Genomic DNA, 20,282 nt, shown 5'->3' on the forward strand with positions numbered 1-20,282 from the left:
TCTTCCAGGAAAAACAATGTCTTGTTTCTGACATTAGATTCTCTCCCAGCCACTCACTGCTCGCTGAAAAGGCATCAACAGGGATGTTGTCTCAAGTATCACCTAGGATCCTTGTGCTCCAAGGGTTTTCAGCTCCTCCTCAGATTGGCTCGAAGCCCTTGTATGAGAGCCCTGCCTGCTTTCTTTCAGTCCATCAGCTCCGTATCTCCTTGGTCTTTGGATAACAGTCCTCTTCTAAGAACCCGAATCTCCATTCCACTTTGGATCCCACAGAAGGTTATTCAAAGTGAAGTGTTTGGGGTAAAGAGTTTTGGGGTGAAGAAACAGGCATTTTGTACAAAATTGGTTCAGTGCATATGGTAAGACTCGGGGGGGGGGGAACAAAAACTTCTTTATTCACGTACAGGTGGATCAAATATGTGGCTTGCTTTCATCTTTTCCTGCGGAAATACGTCCTTTGATAAGGGGAGGTGTGTGTCTATTACAAGACAGCTTTATGGTATGCAGGGCAAATGGGATGACATTGTGCATCAGCAATGAGCTCAAGCAGGAATATCAGAGGTCCCAAATGCTTTAGATGAATTACCCTTGGAGAGTAGCCATTACCCTCTCCACACGTCACGGGTGTTGATGTACAGAGGTTTAACCTAGCGTTCTTCTGTCAGGTCATCAATATATGACATTGAATCTGCATCAAAGCTGTATACAGAGTGAAGTTTTCTTAAAATCAATGTAAAAAAAAAAAGCCACTAAACCATATTTCTTTGAGACAAGAGCAATGAAAAAACACGCTTTGCTGCGTAAGGGTCCTGTCTTCTCCGTGTTTTGTGTCATATCAATCTTGGCTTTTGCTATTTCATTAAAATTCCCAAGCGGTCAGAAGGTTGTTGCTTAATAGATTTAACATTGGCTGGATACATCAATACTGTGTTTAGTCACATTTGTTTTACTGGGGACATCTGTGCAAAGAGTTTAGCAAATATATTCATCCGTTTGAGAGGAACCTGGTGCACTTTGGACCTTGACTGGATGGTGGTCTCGTGTACCTCAACATTTCCTTTCGTTAGAGGCAACTTCAGGGAGTGTTTTGCCTCAAGTGCCTCTGTAGGTCGAAATATTTATTGCAAAAAAGAATTTCAGCTTTTCTTCCAACTGATAATTTCCTTTTCGTGGTCCTGTATGGGGAAGGGATGTGACATAGAATATACAGTCCATTCTGTGAAAATATGGATATGGTTTTGTCTGTGTTGACTCAGAAGAGGAAAATATCATGCCCCAAATATCAGGAATTCCCATGGGATGAAAATCCAGACTATTTTTTTTTTTCTGATGGTGACCTTGCAAAATGCAGCATGTGGGTGTGGTAGACATAGCTGTCCTCACGTTAATCCCAGGGTTATGGGCAGTCTTGCTTGGTGGTTGAGCCCCAGTAAGCTAATAAGAAGCTTTCAGAGAATGCAGGCATTAGTATTCAGTGAGGATATAAAGCATCATCAATAAAGGAATAATATTGATTATGTCTCTTTGAGATGCTTACCTGCAGATATTTTCACATTTAGTTTGAATATTCCTTTCCTTTCCTTTTCCCGTAAGTAGATGTTAATATTCTTAGGAAAGATAACTTGTTTTAGATACAGCTATCAGAACTACTCATGGAGTCAAATCTGTGTGACATCATCAGCAAAAGGTGTTTGGGTGACAGAAGAAGCCTGATCTTTCTGACACTGAGGTTCATCCTACAACCCCAGCCCTGGCTGCTCTTTTACATGGCTGGAGAGAGCATTTAAGCAGTCTTTGGGAATAGCAGAGACTGGGGGAAAGTACCCAGAGAGGAGAAAGAAATAGATGCAAAATGAATATGACTGTCTGTCTTTCAGCACTGGGGGAGAAGCTGAACAGAATCTGACTCTGGCCCAAGAACAGGATGCAGTGAAAATGAGGAGTATTCGAGGCTCTTCTGCATGTTTTCTTGTGGGCACAGTCGAGACATGCCACCAGTGTAATCTCCATGCAGCTGTGGGTCTTAGAATTACCTTGTACCTTTTGTTGAACCATGCTGCCCTAGCACAGTGCCAGAACTGTAAGAGAGTCTTTTGTTTGACTTCTTTTTCAGTTTTTTTTTTTCTTTCTATCCAAACGAAAATGCAGTGGAGACAGTTCATAGCCTGTCGTTCTTCTCTTGTGCTTTTTTCTTGCTGAATAAAGTCTAAAGCTAAAATACCTGTATGAATGTTTAGTCTTAGGCTGAGTTATAATTGCACATCTTTTTCCAGGCAGTTGGAATTCTTAGAATTAAATATGCCAAATAAATTGGATTCTAAAACTTTATTTGCACTGCATTACTTCCTGCCCTGTTCAATTTAAGAATAGCAGCAACAATAATAATGACACCATTAAAGAAGTTTCCCAAGCAACCCTTATTTGCAAATACAGGCAGAGCTGGAAATTATTTCTTGCTGATTTAAAGCTTTCTGTGTGAAAACACCTGCAGCCGCACCCGAAATGTTTGATTCAACTCCAGCTCTTAAAATGAAGAGTCTTTTCCCCAAAGCATTATTTTTTTGAGTGCAGAATACCCCACAGTATTAGGCTTAAATACTCAGAAATGTTTCTTTTCCTTTTTCTATCAATTTAGCTCCTGTGTCAGATTTCTTTTCCTTGTGGGTTATGCTTTTGAAAGATGTTAGAATATAAAGAGGCCATCCCGCTAGCTGTTGCTTCTGGTGTAACTGAATGAAATGCCATGAGAAATATGTGTGCCTGAAATACATGGAAATTCAGCTCCAAAATTAATAACTATGGAGGATCCAGAATTAGGATATTGTGGTATATACTGGACATCTGCACCTCTGCAGACACACTGGGAATAAAGTACATTCTATCCTGTCACAGTAGAATCCATGAATCAAAGCTCAGGCTAAATGTGTTGCTGGGGCATCCTGTTGGACCAGTGACCTCAAACCAAATCCTTCTGTCTCAGTGTCCCTTCCATCAGTAAAACCATTTATCCTTTAATGTGTAAAATTTAACAAAATCTTTCATTTCCAAACAAAACTTTGTTTTCATTCAGTAAATTTAAATTTTTTGCCTTTTTTTTTGAAGGGGGGAAAAGCAAACTGGTGAAAGAGCAGAAACCTTTATGATGGGTTGACAGTGCTGTATGTGGCAGCTGGCCTGAGGACCTCCTGATGCCAGTCCATTTGGCCCTAGAAAAGGGTCTAATCACTTTGGCAGCTCTTCTGTTTTGAGGCTGCAGGTCTGAAAAATGTTTTTGTACCTGTCCCTTCCCTGGGAGCTGCAGCATCCTTTGCTGCCAGCTCCACCACTGTGTGTACTCTCTTGTGGTGGAAGCAGAGGTGCTTTGTGATCAGTTTAGTGCAGTGCCTGTTGTTGTTATTATTTATTGGTGTTCTATGAATTCCACATAAGTCTCTGTAACTGAAAAGCTTTGGATGAGAGATAATAGCTGGAGTTCCTGGTTTTACACCACTGAGGATGCAGAGTTGGTCCTTGTGAGAGCCCTCTTCCCTTTCAACCCTTAGGCAGAAATCCCATCTACCCTTTGACTGTTTTGGTATGGAAAGGGTGGAGCAACATTGGGAAAGAGAGTGACCTTTCCCTTGTCTTGTGAAATCACTTGGTTCCTTATTACACCTTTTTTTCCCTTACTCATTTCTACCATGTTGTATGAGTGCCTCTTCTAAATGCCAGAGCAGCAATAGCCATTTTAAATATGGTTGCAATTTCATGCCCTCAAATTTCCTCCGTTATCCTTAATCTTTGATCATTACAGTCCCTCAATGTAGCTTTTTGGTAAGCTGCAGTTTTTTATGTTACTGCTGTTAAGAATTAACTGGTCTGCTTCCTAAAAAGCCAAATGTTTAATCAATACATATCCTACTGTGTATAATAAATACATTTCTGCCATCATTTTTGAAGTGAGAATGCTTTTGCTTTGAGCCAAATTGTTTACAAAATGGCAAGGAAGGTATTTTGTTGTTGGGCTGGTTGGTTTTTTTTTTAATAGATGCTTAATGAGATAGGGCCAACCGGTGGATCAGAGCAGAGAAATGGTATTGAAATTCAGGGGTGGGGTGGAGGGAGAAGTCTTTTATATGAATTAGTTAATTTTGAACATTTGTTACATTAGCATTCACTCCACTTCAGCTGATCCATTTCTTTGGATTGCATTTGTTTGCTGGGTAATAATTTGATAACGTTGCAATAAACTAAGCATTAAGAAGTGGTTTCATGTACTGGAGTGTGCAATGGGTAAAGTTGTTGTTTGTGGCTCTTTTCTTAAGCTTTGGAAGAAAAATCCCATTTTAAACTTGTAATAACAGAGGCTGATTACTTCCCATCAACTCACTGGCTTCCAGGGCAGAATTTTCAGACTGGTTATTGCATGCACTGCTCTACTATAAAGTACAAGGTCTGAAAATTAAAGTTGGACCATAAGAGATTTAATCTGCAATTTTATAGGTCTCTAATCCAACGGTTGTTTTGTATTTCAGGCTCCAAGTATATTATCAGGGTTTAGGGGAAGGTTTTTTTGCTGTGGGTTTGTTTTTTTTTTTTTTTTTTTTTTTTTTTGTTGGAGTGTTTTTGTTTGGTTTTTTGTGCTTGAGTTATATTTAGTTATTTGTTTGCCGTGTCTTTAAATTATATTGAGGAGTACAGCCAGGAAAATATTGATGCTTTTTCTCCCCTCCCCACCCCAAACTATAGATTAGAAATGGTAAACAAAGTTGTTACACACTGAAGAATAAAGACTTGGAACGTGCTTCAAAAGGAGCAATTTACTTGGAGCTGGATGTCCTGTTTAATCCAGTAAGTTGAACTATTTTCTTTTTGCTTATCACTGGTGTAAGAAAAGTACAAATTTTCAAGGACGAGGTGGGGGTGATGCTTTTAAAGCCAGGAGCCAAGCCAGAAAAGTCCTGTCCACATTGCATGTGGTGGTGGAGGCATGTTTGATGTTGTGAGTGAAGAAGATTTGGGCTATCAGAGCTGTGGCCCCTCCAGGTGGATGGGACAGAGAAAGGGGCATTTCTGGAGGGACAAATAACCACAAGCACCTTAGGAAGGAGGTGCTGATTGCTGCGGCCAGGGCTTCAATTGCAACAGCCAAAAACCAGCTCATGTTCATCTTATTATACATTATTTTTAACACCTATTTCTTCCCCAAAAAGCTGACCCAGGATGTTCTCTTCCCAGGGTGTTGACAGGAAAATGAATGAGGCATGGACACAGTGCGCTTAGTTTTTAGGTGGCTGAGTCAGTCTCAATCGTTTATGCCCTACAGCCTTTTACTGAGTTTAACTCCTATTTATTAAGGCCATCATGGGCTGTGCCACAGCTCTGCTCCTGCTAAAGTGAGTCCAGCCTTGCCCAATTTAACTTGTCTGCAATTTTGTGAGCATGGAATCATAGAGTGGTTTGGGTTCTTAGGGACCCTAAAACTCATCTCATCCCATATGCCCTGCCATGGGCAGGGACACCTTCCCCTATGCCAGGTTGGTCTGAGTCCTGTCCACCTGAATGTTTCCAGGGATGGGGCATCCATCCTCTCTAGCCATCCTCACTGTAGAAAATGTGTATAAAAAGCAATTCCTAAGTCACACAGAGTCTGAAAAGAGCGAGAGATGCTGAAAGACCTGTTCTTCCTGAGCAGCACTGGTGATATGAAACTGAAATAACTAATTGAAAACTACATGGTGTTATTTTTGTTAATTTTTTTTTTCTAGATAAAAGCAAGTATTAGAACATTCAAGCCCCGAGAAAAGCGCTTTACTGAGGAGAACCGCAAATTTTCTAAAAAGGTGAAAATTGTGTCTGGGCTAAGCTTTTGCATCTGTTTTGGAAAGATTTGAATTGCTGTAGCACAGTTGCTAGAACAAAACCTATTTATGCATAAAATGCTGAACACATGTAAATTCTGTATATTTCTGTGTATATTAAAAGGTTTGTTTGTGTTAACACGAAATTGCTTTCTGATCTGGCTTGCATCAGTAGTTCTGCTTTGTGCTTCGGAGTGGGGAAAATGATAGCTGTGGGTTTTGCACAGTTCGCAGCACTTAAAGCTCAATGAGAGCCTTATTCCCTTCTTCGGGAAGGAAGAAACCAGGGCTAAATTCCTTATGTAAAAAGTCAATAGGATTTTAGGACAATGGTCATTATTCTTTTTAAAATCGAGAGGCCCTATAATAAGTCTAAAAATCCCTATTTGTTTCTATGGACTAGTCCAAAACATGTAGAAAAGGGGATCAGACTCCATTCTCTCTGTCCCTTTGCCTGAGACATTGATGTATTTTAAGAATACATCTACTGTTTTATTTAGTTTTGGCATCAGTTTGTGCCTTTTTTCTTTTTTTTGTAAGACCTGAGGAAAATCTGGAAGGTTTGGGTGTAATCAGAAGGCAGACAGGAGCTGGCGAATGTATCTGAAATAGAGGCTTTATTTGTAATATGTGCCCTGGCATGCATTTGTAGCTTAAATTATCCCTGTTTCGGAAGCAATAGTAGGATATTAGTGTGTTTGATTAAACTCTTCTTCTCCTCCCCTCCTCCCACTCAATATTTATCAGATCTTATCAAGAAATGTTGATCGCGTGAAAAAAATCACCATGGCAATATGGAATACAATACAATTCCTTTGGAGCTGCTTTCTCTGGGAGTCCACAGTAAAGAGCCTGATAGCATTTGTGGTAAGTGGATTTCTTCTTTTATTGCATGTGGCTAAGTGATCTGAGATCCTGGAGTGTTCCCGTGCTTTCCTCCCCACCAGCACGAAGCCCCTTCTCGTTTGCTGGTGTTGTTTTGTGGCTGTGTGGCTGCAGGGCAGCTTGGGCCACACTGGGCCTGATGGGGATGGAAATGAGACCTTCAGGAGCAGCCTTTCCTCGCTTGGAGCAGAGGTATTCACCACCTGCACTGAGCACTGAGGATGCCCATGTCCGTGGTGGGTGATGTCACTGTGTGGCGCTTTTGGAATTTTTAATTATTTTTAATTTGAAACATGGCAGCTGGGTGGCAGGAAAGGAAGGAGGTGGTGGCCAAGAGGGTGATGCAGGGAGATGCTTTTGGTCTGGGTGATGCAGTGAGCTGATGGGTCTTGTCCCTTCCATCTTCCATTGCACTGAGGCATCACTTCACTGCAGCTTATCAGTTCCTGCTCTGCCTGTGTTGGCATTGCCTGTTGCAAATTGATTCTCCTGACTGTAATAATATATTGTTTAAAAGAATAAAAAAAAATAAGGCTGGACAGTGAGTTCTACTGCACTCTGCAAACAAAAAGCCAAGTTCTCCACCTGCCTATCCCGCTTTTCATCTCTCTTCTTTTTCCTCTTGGTAGTAAACACCCCATTTGCAGTTTTCTCATAATCCACTCAAGCACAAAAAAGATTTTGCCTGCTCTTTATTCTGCGGTGTGACATTTTCTTCATGCTTGAAATGTTTGTCGTGCCATTAAAGGTTGCAAAAATCATTTTGTGGTGGTCCAGCATGCAGAAAGAAAGTTTTTGAGTTGAGTGTTTATTAAGCAATACAACATCCACATCTCCAAGATTTTCTCCTGTGTTTACTGTCTGTGAACTGTAAGATGCTTAAAGGCTTTTTTAAGGAAAACACTTCAGTGTATTTGCCACAGATGAGTAAAGTAGACCATTCCTGACTGAAAGAAGCTTCAGAGCAAAGACAGAGGAGCTGTCTTCACCCTGTAGGTCAGGGGGACTGCTCACACAGATGAGAGGGCAGGATGTAGAGGCTCTTTTCTCTCTAATTATTTGTTTTCCTGTTGCTTGAAGTTCATTTAGAACATATATATATTATATATAGTTAGTGGCAGGAGAGCAGAGTAGCTGGTACCTCACTGAAGTACGTGTGGCTGTGCAAAAGAGTTCTGTGACTGTGTCCAAGGGAATCAGGTGGCCGTTCATGTTGGGGCTGGAAAGGGAGGGTAAAATCCCAGTGTCCATGTCCTGCCATCACTGTACAGCAGGAATCTAAGCACATATTTAAAAGGATTGCTCTTTTTGCACCAAAATGCTTGTGAAGTTACAGCTGTCAAGTTCGGTTTTCCAAACCTAGGGAAAGTTTGGAAGGGGTGGAGAGGCAGAAAAATAAGAAGGTGGGAAAATGGGTCTAAAGACAAAGGAATTTATTCCCAGTGAAAAGGAGTATGAGCAGGTTACAAGTTACAGGTTGATAACATCTTTACTGGATACCATAATACTCCTGGTATCCTGAAAGAAAGTGGGTAATGGGAAAGGAATAAAAATACTCCATTCTAAGAATAATTACCACAGGCTTCTTCTACAACCCAAAATTTAAGTCTATCTGATTTTTCTCACATGGAAATAATTCAGCTCTGGCACTAAAAATGAAATGCTAATTATATATCTCTGTCTCACTATTTCCAGCGTGAGTGTTCATAGTATTGAAAATACGCACACAGCACGGTAGGTGCAGCATCCCTCCCTGCCCAGTCTGTGTGGAAAATCCACTCCTTATGTGCTGGTTAAAAGATGAGGTGAGGAGGATGCACAAAGCTTCTCCACCCATTTTCCAGCTGGATTCATGAAACCCTCCCTGGTAGCTTCGATACCAGCCAGGCCCTCAAACCAGAAAAGGCATTTTTTAAAAATTATTTTTCCTTACAGATGATGTCCCTTGGGCCCCTGGCAATAACCATTTTGATCTGGTATTTCCCTTGGTTTCCCTCTACAGGTAACCCATGCCCCTTCCTCCAAGGGGGAATGAAGTGAGGGAGGAGGAGGAGGAAGACAAGCAGACAGTATAATCATGGGAGCCTTGTTTTCTTAAGCAGTCAGACACAACCCACTGCCAGGCAGATAAAATATTTGTGAGGTTGTCAGAGGACAGCAGTAGCCAAGGACGTGGAATCTTTCACCTTCCTGTTTTAGTCTTCCCTCCCCATTAGTGTGACAGCTTGTGTGTGACAAGGACATAGCTGCTTTTGGGGGTGTAAGAGAAAAAGAGGGACAGGTAAAGAGGGAGGAAACAGAGGACAGCACAGGCAGGACACAAGTGAATGAGAAAAATGCTCTCATGCTGTTTCCTCATTTATAAGATTCATCACCCCAAGCTAAATTTCTTTATTAGGATGTAATGGTGAGAGGAGACAGTCCAAGAACATGTGAATAGATGAATTTTTTTGTGCTATAAAAATGTAATCACATTTTTCATCAGTGTTCTGTGCTTTTAATCTGATGATTTTTCATCTGAGTTAATTGTATAGTCACAGAGGACACTAGGCTGTGCTGAAGCACATGTAAAATCAGAATTTTTTCAAGCTTAGAGGTTTAGGAAATAGGGTTGAAAGGGAGGTGAGATGAAAAGCAGAATTTCACTGTTGGTGATGTTGGCCCGGTGCATAAAGGGTTTGGTGGAAATGGTGCTACACAACTAGAGAAAGCACCCTGGGTCAGAGGCAAGGATCACACACAGGATTTCTGGGTTCTTCATAGTGTACCTCTCATCACTGGTCTGGTGTGAAAAATGGACACATCGTTGTGTGTGCCTGGGAATATCAGGATTATTCCCTCATGTGAAAAATGTTGCCTGTAGGGTTGAGAGTGTTCATATACCAAGAGATACCTTTAAGCACTTTGTGTATTCTTCTCCATCAGTTCAGGGTTTGGGGGGATTTGTAGATTTAAGACCAAAAAGACAAACATTCCTTTCTGTTTCATCTTGGTATAGTTATCTCTGTATGCAACGTGATACGCTGTGTTTTGATTGAAACATACCTCTCAAAAAGGTCTTTATTTTGAAGATGCCTTGACACATAGTCCAGTACATCCCTGTGTGGTCCTTCTCATGTGCCTGACACACTTCACATCCTACCTTGGACAATTTTCTACCAGTTTCCAGTCTCAATGTTGTAGTTTTAGCCTGGTCCTCTTTACTCCTTCCTCATCACACTTTTCTCCATTGAGACATCACTTCTACACAGTGTTACTGGTGTCCAAAAAGCTGGAGCTGTGTGGTGTAATGTGCCTGGGAGAATGTCTGCTCACAACTCAGCTTATGTGTCTGATTATAACCTGTTCATTTTTCCCACTCATACTTACAAAAACTTATTTTCTTACCTTCCTGTTGTACACTTAAACCAAATTTGTGAACCTTCTGTCTGTATGCAAACACTCCCTGCCTGCTCTGCTCCCCCTTTGCTTGTTGTGGAAGTGAAGTCTATAATAACCAAATCATTCTTACTGTATTATATGTATTTTTAAAATATTTTAAAAGTTAATTTTAGTCACAATGATTTTCATGAGGAATTATGCATCATTGCACATTGTGCTTGTGATTTTATACAACATAATTACACCTTCTATTGACAGTTTTCTCTGCATTAATGGTAATTATGCCATTTAATGAAATTACAGTAATTGCATAAAAAAATAATTGGTACGAATTAAAAGGATATATTGACTGGAATTTTTACTATCATATATATACTTTTTTAAAGTTTGTATGATAGTTGCAAGAGACATTGACAGGATCAGGCAAACAATGGGAAACCAGCCACTGGAGCACCTCTGGTGTGACTGGCAGTGCTGCTGCTGAATTCCTTCAGGGTCCCTGCACACTCACCCATGCCAGAATACTTCATTTTTACTGGCAGCATTTCCCACTCTGTCAGGTTTAGGCTTCGTGCTGATCCAGGCTGCTGCCAGGGTGGGTGCAGGTGGGAGTGATTTTCCAGCTCAGCCCTCACTGGCAGCCAGGGCCAGCCAGACAAGGAATTCAGCAGGCACAGGCAGTATTTATTTATTTTGCAGTGGCATTGCACTGTGTCTACTAATTATTTTATGATGGCTTAGTGTTGGGAGGAAGGGGAGGAATATGTGGTGATGCAGCATAATGTGTTGGAAATGTGGAGCTTCTGGTCAAACTCACTGCAGCTATTTAATCGTGAGTAGCTGGAAAAATGACAGGCATGGGATTGTTTTGGAGCACTTTGGGCTTCCCAAAAAGCCAGCTGATGCAAGAGCAAGGAAGCTCTGTGGGTGGTGGACGCAGCAGCAAACCCAGACTTAAGCTTTTGTGCTCCTTGCTGCATAGGTGGGATTTTGTCACTCTCCTCCATTGAGATCTCCAAAGCTCTTTAAATCCAGAGAGAGAGCCCCAGGGCTGGCTGGGTGAGGCTGCAGGTATGTGCACTGCTCTGCCAGTTTGCTTCAGGTCTAACCTGGGGCAGCAGCAGAGAGAGAGAGAGAGGACAGACCTTGCAGCCTGTGAACTTCTGGGCATCTCTGCTGAGTGTGTGATTGAACACTCTGCCACTTCAGCTCGTGATACAGGAGCTGGATCTGAGCCCAGCTAAACTCATCTCAGAGAGAAGATACCAATCATCGTATTAGACATGAACAATTTTTGATCCCTGTTGAGCTGGGCTATATTTATAGTGATGAACTACGGGCAAAAGGCCATTTGCTTGTTGACAGTGTCCTCTAAAATTGCTAATTGCCTATCAGCAAGAGGAAAATGTTCTTTATCCCCTCAGGAAAGGTATTTGTTAACTTGAAATCTGAGCCTTCTGGAGTTTACTTGGGTAAATCTCTCATTCTGTATGTGGATAAGTGTCTCCTGCATGTTCTGGTTTGGCTTTCCCGAGCAAAGCACAGAATGTTCCAGCCCTGTTTGTACTGAGCATAATTCAACCCTGGACATGACAACAATATAAGGGTAAAACATCCAATTTAACTCCTGCATTGTTTTGCAACACAGTGATTTATTTTACTTTATTTTTCCTTTGATAGGAGAGGAGTTATAGATCAATAAGAGGAAATTCTTGGGATGAAAGTTTCACAGGGAACATGAGAATTCTATGGAGAAGGGAGACCAGTAGCAGCTATGAAATAAGATAGAGACCGAGTCACCAAACCTCTCTTGGACCTTTGGCCAACCAAGCAGGGGATGCAGGTTTAATTTAACTGAGTATTTACCAGTAGATGGTAATAATTCACTCTTCTGTAGGGTGGAGAAGGAAGATGAGTTCTCACATGAGCTTTCCTAAAATATTCCTTATTTTCCCCATGGATTGTCTGCTAATTTTGAACAAGCAGTTCCCTGATACAAAGCACAAACCACCCTGCCATGACTACATGTGTAACTGATGAGAAGGGTATAGTCTTTTTTCTGCCTTTTTTTTTTCTTCATCCTCACAGCTGAAGACGAAATATAAATCATTGTTCCCAAACTATTCGGGAACAGCATTAAAGTAATGGTAGATTAAAATGTCTCCACATTAAAAAGCTAAATAAAATGAATAGATGTAATCCTAAAGAGAGAAGAATGAGTATTCTTCAAACACTTGAATAGGGACTTGGAAGAAGAAAAAAAAAAAGAAGAAGAAAAAAGTATTAATGCAAAAGAGATGGTCTTTACATCCGCTTTACTGCAGAGCTTTTGCTAAGGGCTGTTCTCAGCCCATTTGCAGCTTGTGTTTTGCTACAGTTTTAAAGAAGCAGTCGGCAAAGGAACGAAGGCAGTTTCTATTTAAATAGGGGAGCTGTAAAATAACACTCTGGTACAGAAATTCGTTCGCGTTAAGGCTAGAGCTGGTGCTGGAGGAGCAGCAAGAGGCAGGTTTCAGGAATTTGACCTAGTAAGTAATTCTTCAGAGCCCCCAACATTTCCTCCCCTCTTTTCCCCTGCAAATCCCTGGCAAAGGCACATCTTGAAAATTGTCTTGAACTCCAGTGAAAAGGCTGGAGTGGAGAGGTGTGTTTTTATTTTGAGCTGTTACACCCCAGTAAAAGTATTTTCCTAATGATGGAGGAAACGTTTACATCCTGCTTTCTCCTGGCTGCTCATGGCAGAGCCTGTGCAAACGCACCAGCTCTCTTGCAAAGCTGTCAGGAGCACGTTACCTGACACAAGTGGCTGCTCAGATGAGAAACAGGCTTCTCCAGACAATTAAAGGAGATGGTTTCACCCTTTTCCCAGCAATTTTTACATATCCATTATTATTCTTCTGTGGTTGGGGGGGAATACAATTTAAGCTTGAGATCCCAGACTTTGCTTTGCTGCAGCAGTTAAAATTCCTGGAATAGCAACAGTGATATTGACGATGCTGAGAGACACACAGCAAAGTAAACACATGTTATTTCCAGCTCTTTCAAAAATGCAAGAACAAACAAGGACAAAGTTAATAGGGAAATAACCACTTAGAGCCTTGACAACACGATAAACAAGATTTAAAAAGCAAAGTTGGAAGCTTTGGAGTCAGGGTGAGATGGAACTGAGCAGAGACCAGTACAGATATCCCTTTTAACTTTGAAAAAGATGGATGGCCTTATGTTTCCAGCTCAGGAGTTTTGGGGATTTGCTTTTTACCAGTGAAATGTTCCAAAATAAAAATAAAAGCAAAACTATGTTTTGCATCTGAGGAATCATTTCCTCTGGGTGTGCTTAACAAGGCATTTACCCTATATAGCAATTCCCTTGATTTTGGGGTTGGGGATTTTCCTCTTAAATTATGTGGTGCTGATATTTTTGAGGCTTTCTGTGTCATGTACTCAAAACTTGAATGCATCACATCAAAACAATTCCCTCAGCCATGGTAATGAGAGAGACCTAAATCATTGCCTCTCACTCTTTAATTGCATTTTGTTGGGTTTAATTGGTGATAAAGTCTTTTAATACCTTGGCTGGGTGTGTTAAACTCTGTGGTCCAAGTATTTGGGTGAAAGAACAGTCCTGATGTAGGATAAGCCTCTGTGCAGCTGGTCAGCAGGAATGTGTGTGCAGGCATCCAGTCGAGAGTTAAGGGAAGGAGAAAGAAATTCAGCTTTGTTATAGTGTGTGGATTTATCCCTAGAAGGTGTTGGTGCTAAGATAGCTAAATAAATATGTGTATCTGTCAGTCTCCTGACCAGACTGGAAATATAGTTTTCATCTCTTTGGCTATTTAATGACAGCCCACAAAGCCAAGATCAAATGTGGAAGCATTTTATCTAATAAAAGAAAGGCAAATGAGAAAGGGCTCTTTCTAGCTAAAACCTGAACTAACTGCATCCACAAATCCTTCTGCCTGCCTTTGTGCTCAAGTTGCAACCTGTTGGAGAGCTCTGCTCAGCGCTTGCATTTCCAGCTAATTTGGTATCACCTTTTATTTATTTTATTTATTTTATTTTTTTTTGGTGGTTGAAGCTTTGTCATTTGTTTCGAAGCTGTCATTTTTATTAGTCTCCCTGGCTGATCTTTTTGGGCTCTCGTCAGGTGGTGTGTGTTCTCCATTGTCTGCCTGGTCTTGGCAAGCAGTAGGTCCTTTTATTGCCATATGACGTGGGCGTGCTTGCAGCAGTAGCCTGTAATTATACCCACCACAGGTGACAGTTACAAGAGCGCTTTGGTAATAATTTTAGCTGCCTGATCTGATGTTTATGAAGAGCAAACCCTCTTTGTGGTCTGGCTGGTGTTTGCTATATTGTGTTGTACTTTTGCCGTTTGATTTATGAAGCCCTTTTTTAAATTTTTTTTTTTTATTTATTTTTCCTTAGTATATAACATCTTGTATCTTTTGAAGTCCTGAAGTTTTGCAAAAGATTATTGTTGATCTTGTGCTATTTTGTACTTTTCCTGTTTATTTTTGTGTGCATTGTATTTATTTTGCTTTGTTCAGCACAGTAAAATAGTACTCCTGCCTGTTGCTGGGTTTATTTGTATATTTAACATCACTGAACTCCTGTGTCTGATGCCTTGCTAGCAGATATTCTGTGTTCTCCCAACTGTGAGAGTAATCACACATTAGCATTTAATTATTTATTTATTTTTACCTTTGACTACTATTTCGCTGTTTTAGAAAAGGTGAAATTCTCTCTCCAGGAAGGCAGCACTGGTTCCTTTGCTCTCAACAAAACGGCAAAACTTGGATTATGTCAAAGGTGAATTTAGCTCATGATTTTTATGGTTACCTTACAAACCCCCATTCTGATTTTAGGAATTTGCCCTAAAAAAAAGAATTGGACAAGGCTGATATGCCCACTACCTGAAAGCTGGCTTTTCTCTTGTGCTGTACTTATTTTTGCAGTCTTGAATTCTTTAGAGGAACTTCAGGTTAAAACTCTTGGGCATCTTCTGAATTTTGGATTCTTATCTCAAAAATTCTGACTTGTAATTCTTCTGAATTGAATGGTAGGTTGAAAGCCAAGAGAAATTTATTTGTAACATTTGCTATCTTATCTGATCCTAAAGAGATGATTTTCCATGTTAGGATCCAGTCATTTTCATTTTCCCAATTTGCCTGTTGCTTTTTCTGAAAGTTCACTTTATTCATAGACTAGAAATTGCATAAACAAAGACGAAATTAGTATTCTAAGTTGAATGAATGTTGCATCTGCGTGAGACTCATTAAACAGGAGTGTGAGACAGAAGCTACTTACCCACCACTATTGGAAATACCAGAATTTGAGAAGCTTATTTGTAAAATTCCCAAAGTTGGCGTGGATTTAGACTCTGCAAGCTGTATGGAAAAAACATACGGCTCAGCCCAAACAAACAAACAAAAAAGGCAGGAAACCCATGGCATGTAGGATGAAAAAGGTATATATTAGGAAGTGAAAATGCCATTAAAATGAAAGATTCTTATACTTGGTGTACTCTTCCCCCCCCCCCCCCCCCCCAGAGCCACAGGTGTATTGATTTTCTTTCAGTCAGCATCTGCTTGGGTTTTGCTCATTATTCACATTACTTTGACCTGACACCTCTTAGAAAGTACTTTAAAGCACTCAGTTTTACAGGAGAATTGTAGACATCGACTGTTATCTCCCATGTCATTGGTGGAACACCCCTATCAGTTTTTTCTTTTTTCCCTTTTAATTTTAAAAAGGTAATTTTTTTTTTTTTTAACACAGATGTAAGCTTAGAACAACACTGCATTCCCCTGAAGCATAGAGGAAGTTTTTAGTCTTCCAAAACGAGGGAATAAGTAGAGACACGTCTGTAGGTGGTTTAAATCACTGTAACTCCATTAGCTTCAGCAAACCTGTGTTATTTAACATCAGTTAAAAATATACATACTCGTTTTGGGCAAAAATCCTGTGTGAATAGAATTACCAGGTTTTCTGAGAGTAGGAAAAGCCTGTAGATGGCGATGGACCCTCAGGAATGAGCCAGCCCTGGCATTCAGGCTTTTGTCAGATTTTTTTCTGGCAGGTTTTCTTTCTCTTACTTGAACTGTTTTATTTTTAATTTAATTCACCCTTTCTCTCAGTGCTAATGTAACACTAGTTGCAGAAATCGTGACAACTGGAAGAAATTTCCTATTTGAAGGTAATGCAACATTTTGGTTTTATGATGGAGACAGATACACCTTGAGGGATTTCTCTTAAGGCGTTCTGCTTGTTGGGCTATTTTTTTCTTTTTTACTTTAAATAAGAAAGAGTTGGATCTTCTACAAGTTCTGAAATAAAAAGATATTGGTAGGGAAGCTGCACAGCAAATACACTTTTTAAAAAGCCTGTTCTCATTTAGCTTTACTTTTCTTTATTAGCAACTAGGATGTGCTTTAACTTAGAGGTAATTCTTAAGTAACCAGAAAGTTCTTGGGTTGTTTGAGGATAGCACTAATAGTAAAAATACCTTAAATCAGGATATGTCCCATCCTTTTTTTTTTTTTTTTTTAAATATTCAGTTGGAAATAGACCTGGAGCAATGGGATGACTGCAAAATCCCAGAAATCTGATTAAAAAAAAATCTTTACTATTAATTATGAATAAATTTGACTTCTTCCGCAGTAAAGGTTTGCCCTGCTACCAATAACATCAATAGAGTTTTGATCTCTTCCCCCACAGCTTCATGAAAATTAAATCTGTTACTCTTAATTGTGGCATCCACACTGTAATCAAGCTTAGCTGGTTTCTTTTGTTTCTTTTGGTGTTTTTCTGTGTGTGGGTTTTTTTGTTTTTTTTTTAAAGGTAGTGCTGTGATTTTGAGAAGTGTTAATAAATATGTAAAACATGTAGTGTTTTGTACCAGTTTAATATGCTGATTTATTTTACCTTTAACATTACCCATGTAAAGTCAGCGTGTTTACTGAGAGATGAGTGCCAAAGGTGAGCAAAAGTCTTCACTAAAACAGCCTTTAACTACTTTGCTTGCTCAGGTTCAGAACTTTCTCCTTTTTTTGGGGGAGAAGTCGCTGTCTTCTGTACTTCCCTTCAGCTTTCATCTTTTAATGGAAGAGAAGAGCAGCACATCTCTGTATCAAAGCCAATTGTCAGCTTTCATTAGATGCATTCTATTGTTTGTTCAGATTAGAAATAACTGCATTACACTTTGACTTTGAAGGCTTTCTTGTTTTTAAATATACTGGGTATATGTGACCTTTTGTCATTTGTGATGCACTTGGCTTGGCAAATTTGAGATACCCATTTAAACAGCAGCCAAACATTTTTGTAATGCAGGTACTCCACAAAAAGGCTCTTTTTGTAGGTCTGGAAAAGTGAAACAAAATCCTGCTGCTAATGAAAAGCATTAATAGGCTCATCTAAATACTTTTAGCCAGTGCTGTACCTCAAATGCATTTCAAGGGGGGGAGAAGCCCCAGTGCTCAGGGAGACTGCAGCACCCATTTTTTAGCAGTGGGTGGGAATCCAGTCAGCTGCTTTTATCCTCCCATTGTGAATTGGTCATAGGAGATGTGGCCTCTGTCAGAACATGATGGCAAGAAAGTCTAATTCCATTAAAAAATTGCATGAAGCAAATTTTCTTAAAATGTTTAGAATATTAAATGGGAAATGCATAATTGATGCAGAGATATTAGCCTTTTTTTTTTTAACTGAACATGCCCATCAGGAATGAGATGATGACTTGTTCTAGCAGTTAAGAAATCTTCCCCAGATACTTCCATGTACACATTTGGGAAAACTATTTGCAATGATATATTTCAATTTCCTTAATAAACTAGACCTGTCTTCCTAATTCCCTTTCCCTTAAGTCCCTCTGCAGGGGTTAAGAAATGAAGTATTTTGAAATTATTTTCAGATAACTGTTTCTATGAATAAAACACTAATCTAAGCCTTTTAAAAAAAAAAAAAAATAGATTTATATTCCAAAGCTGGGAAATAAACAGTGGCAGTAGAAAGGAAATATGAGATTAATAAAAATGAAGACGTTTTGCAGAGCTGCTCTGGATGGTTTTAATCTTGTTTTGTTTCTTTTTTTTTTTTTCTTTTCCCCCTTCTTCTGGGAAGTAGTACTTCTGCAGCAGCATGCATTGCAATGAAAGCAATTCCTGCTTTTCTTTCTGAAAGTTGTATGAATACTGGCAGAGACAGTGGTCCTTCAGTGCCCAATGAATCCTGTCTCACACAGATACCCATAGTAAGACACACAGAGTGACGATGAGATCAAATGCTCTGGTTAAAAAGCCTTAGGGAAGCATTATGTGTCCGAGGTCTGATCTATTGTCTGGGAGGTCGGAGAGTGTTAATGCACTCTGCAAAGATTAGACTCCCTCTCTAATTGCTCCAACACTTCCTTAAAGGATTTAAACAGTCAGGAAAGGTGATGCTCCTTGTCAATTTTTGTCTTCTGACAGCTGTTGAAGTTTATCTGTCTTTCCATGGAGACCACTAGATCATGCAAACCAAGCGGTGGCAAAAGCACAGACCCTGAATTAGGACTGAGAGCAGTGAATGCTACTATTTACAACTCATTTCAGCTTTTAAATACTTTTAGTCCTGGGGCCAGGGTTGCTCCTACATTGCCATGCCACTTGCTTTTGGTGATCAGAGTTCCTGAAGTGCCAGGCAAGGTTTAACTCCTGAAAGTGGTGAAAAGTCACCCTTTTAATTCAGAAGTGGTCACATTAATGTCTCCATTCCTTACTGCTGGGGAGCATATCTCTGTGGGACCGAGTCAGGCACACACAGCCACAGCTTGTTTATCCCAGGGCAGTGCCACACCTCAGCTGCTGTGGGGCAGGCTGCTATTTACTCCCACATTTTCCTATCCCTCACTAAATCTGATTAGGATTTGAGTTCTCTTGGTCCACAAAGCCTGAAACTGGTTTACTAAAATTTACTCGGAAAGCTGGTGAAGCTCAAAGCAGGAAAGTTTTTTTCCTTCTGAACCAGAACGTCCAGACTGATTTTATGATGCAAAATAGAAATTTGCCTGATGGATCAGAACCATTTAAAAGAACCAGTTTATTATTTGGCAGTCTAGATATTTGAAATAGCTTACCTTTGCAAAGGATGCTGGTTTAGCTTGGAAAGTACTTTAAGGGCAAGGGATGGAAAAAAGGTAAATGTTACTGAGAAAGGAGAAGGCTCCACCCCAGGAGAACTTGGGAGATGGAATATTTCTGCAGCAAGGCTGTGGTATCCTCACATTCACAGAAGGGTAACATTACTGTAACAAGAGTGGAATTTGACCCATCTTTTTAAAAATGCTCGTTCCTGTTTCACAGACAGATGTGTGTCCTGTTTCACTGCAGCTCACACGACATGACAGGTCCTGCCGACCAGAGAGCCATCCTGTAGTTATTTTTCCTGGTGGATCAGAAGCTTTTCAATTTGATAATGTCTGTGTTTTTGCTAGTCTTGCAGCATCTAAATGTGTTGGTGTATCAAATCCATTTCACACATAAATGTATAAATATGACCTATATAAATATACATATATTCAATGCCTCTTTTCTAGACTCTGAGCAGATGACTAATACAGCTGTTCAAAGGAGAAAAGGATTTTTTCTTTCTTTCTTTTTTGTTTTTTTTAAAGCCCTCTTGGCTCTGAATTGGAAATTGAGGAGCAGAATTCATCAAGTGTATTCTGATCGTTCTCACATGGGTAGTTCCTCCTTCCCTTCCTGCATAGCATGTTCCTTTGCACTGTTGCTATATTACATGAAATGTTTCATCTGTATATAAAAATTAAAAATTCAAACAAAAATCTGGCCCACATGAAGAACAGGCCCTTTGGGCATATGGTTCATTATGCATATTCGTTTAATTACTAAAACACTTGGGATGTCTCTACTGCCCTTGCTTTCAACTTGTAAAGTTGGATCTGTTCTGCAGCACAGAATATGTTGAACAGGCATGTGTCATAAAGGACTTCAGTTTTCTCCTACTTCAAACTGTATATAATGTTCTTGGCTGAATCGTTAGAATTTACTGATTATTAGTTCAATCCACTGCATCAAAACAGCATTTCGGGATCTCTTTTCTCTAAACACCTTCTCTAACCCCCAAAAAAGCAAGTTTTACAGTGGTTCAGAGTTGTGTTTAGTATCGAAGTAATGTGAG

At 40.0% G+C, this 20,282-nt stretch overlaps 1 protein-coding gene across 1 annotated transcript in view; it reads left to right on the plus strand.

The window, feature by feature from the left end:
• MCTP2 (multiple C2 and transmembrane domain containing 2) overlaps positions 1–20,282 on the plus strand; it is a gene marked incomplete at its 3' end in the record, with an annotated part of 100,689 nt that overhangs the window by 50,571 nt on the left and 29,836 nt on the right. Inside the window, exons 15-17 of the mRNA XM_082290357.1 lie at positions 4,729–4,830; positions 5,748–5,822; positions 6,588–6,707. Of these exons, the coding sequence (XP_082146483.1) occupies positions 4,729–4,830; positions 5,748–5,822; positions 6,588–6,707 (297 nt within the window). The remainder of the gene's footprint in view (positions 1–4,728; positions 4,831–5,747; positions 5,823–6,587; positions 6,708–20,282) is intronic.

This window comes from Coloeus monedula (assembly GCF_965178545.1).
Source record: "Coloeus monedula genome assembly, chromosome: 14".
NCBI lineage: Eukaryota > Metazoa > Chordata > Aves > Passeriformes > Corvidae > Coloeus > Coloeus monedula.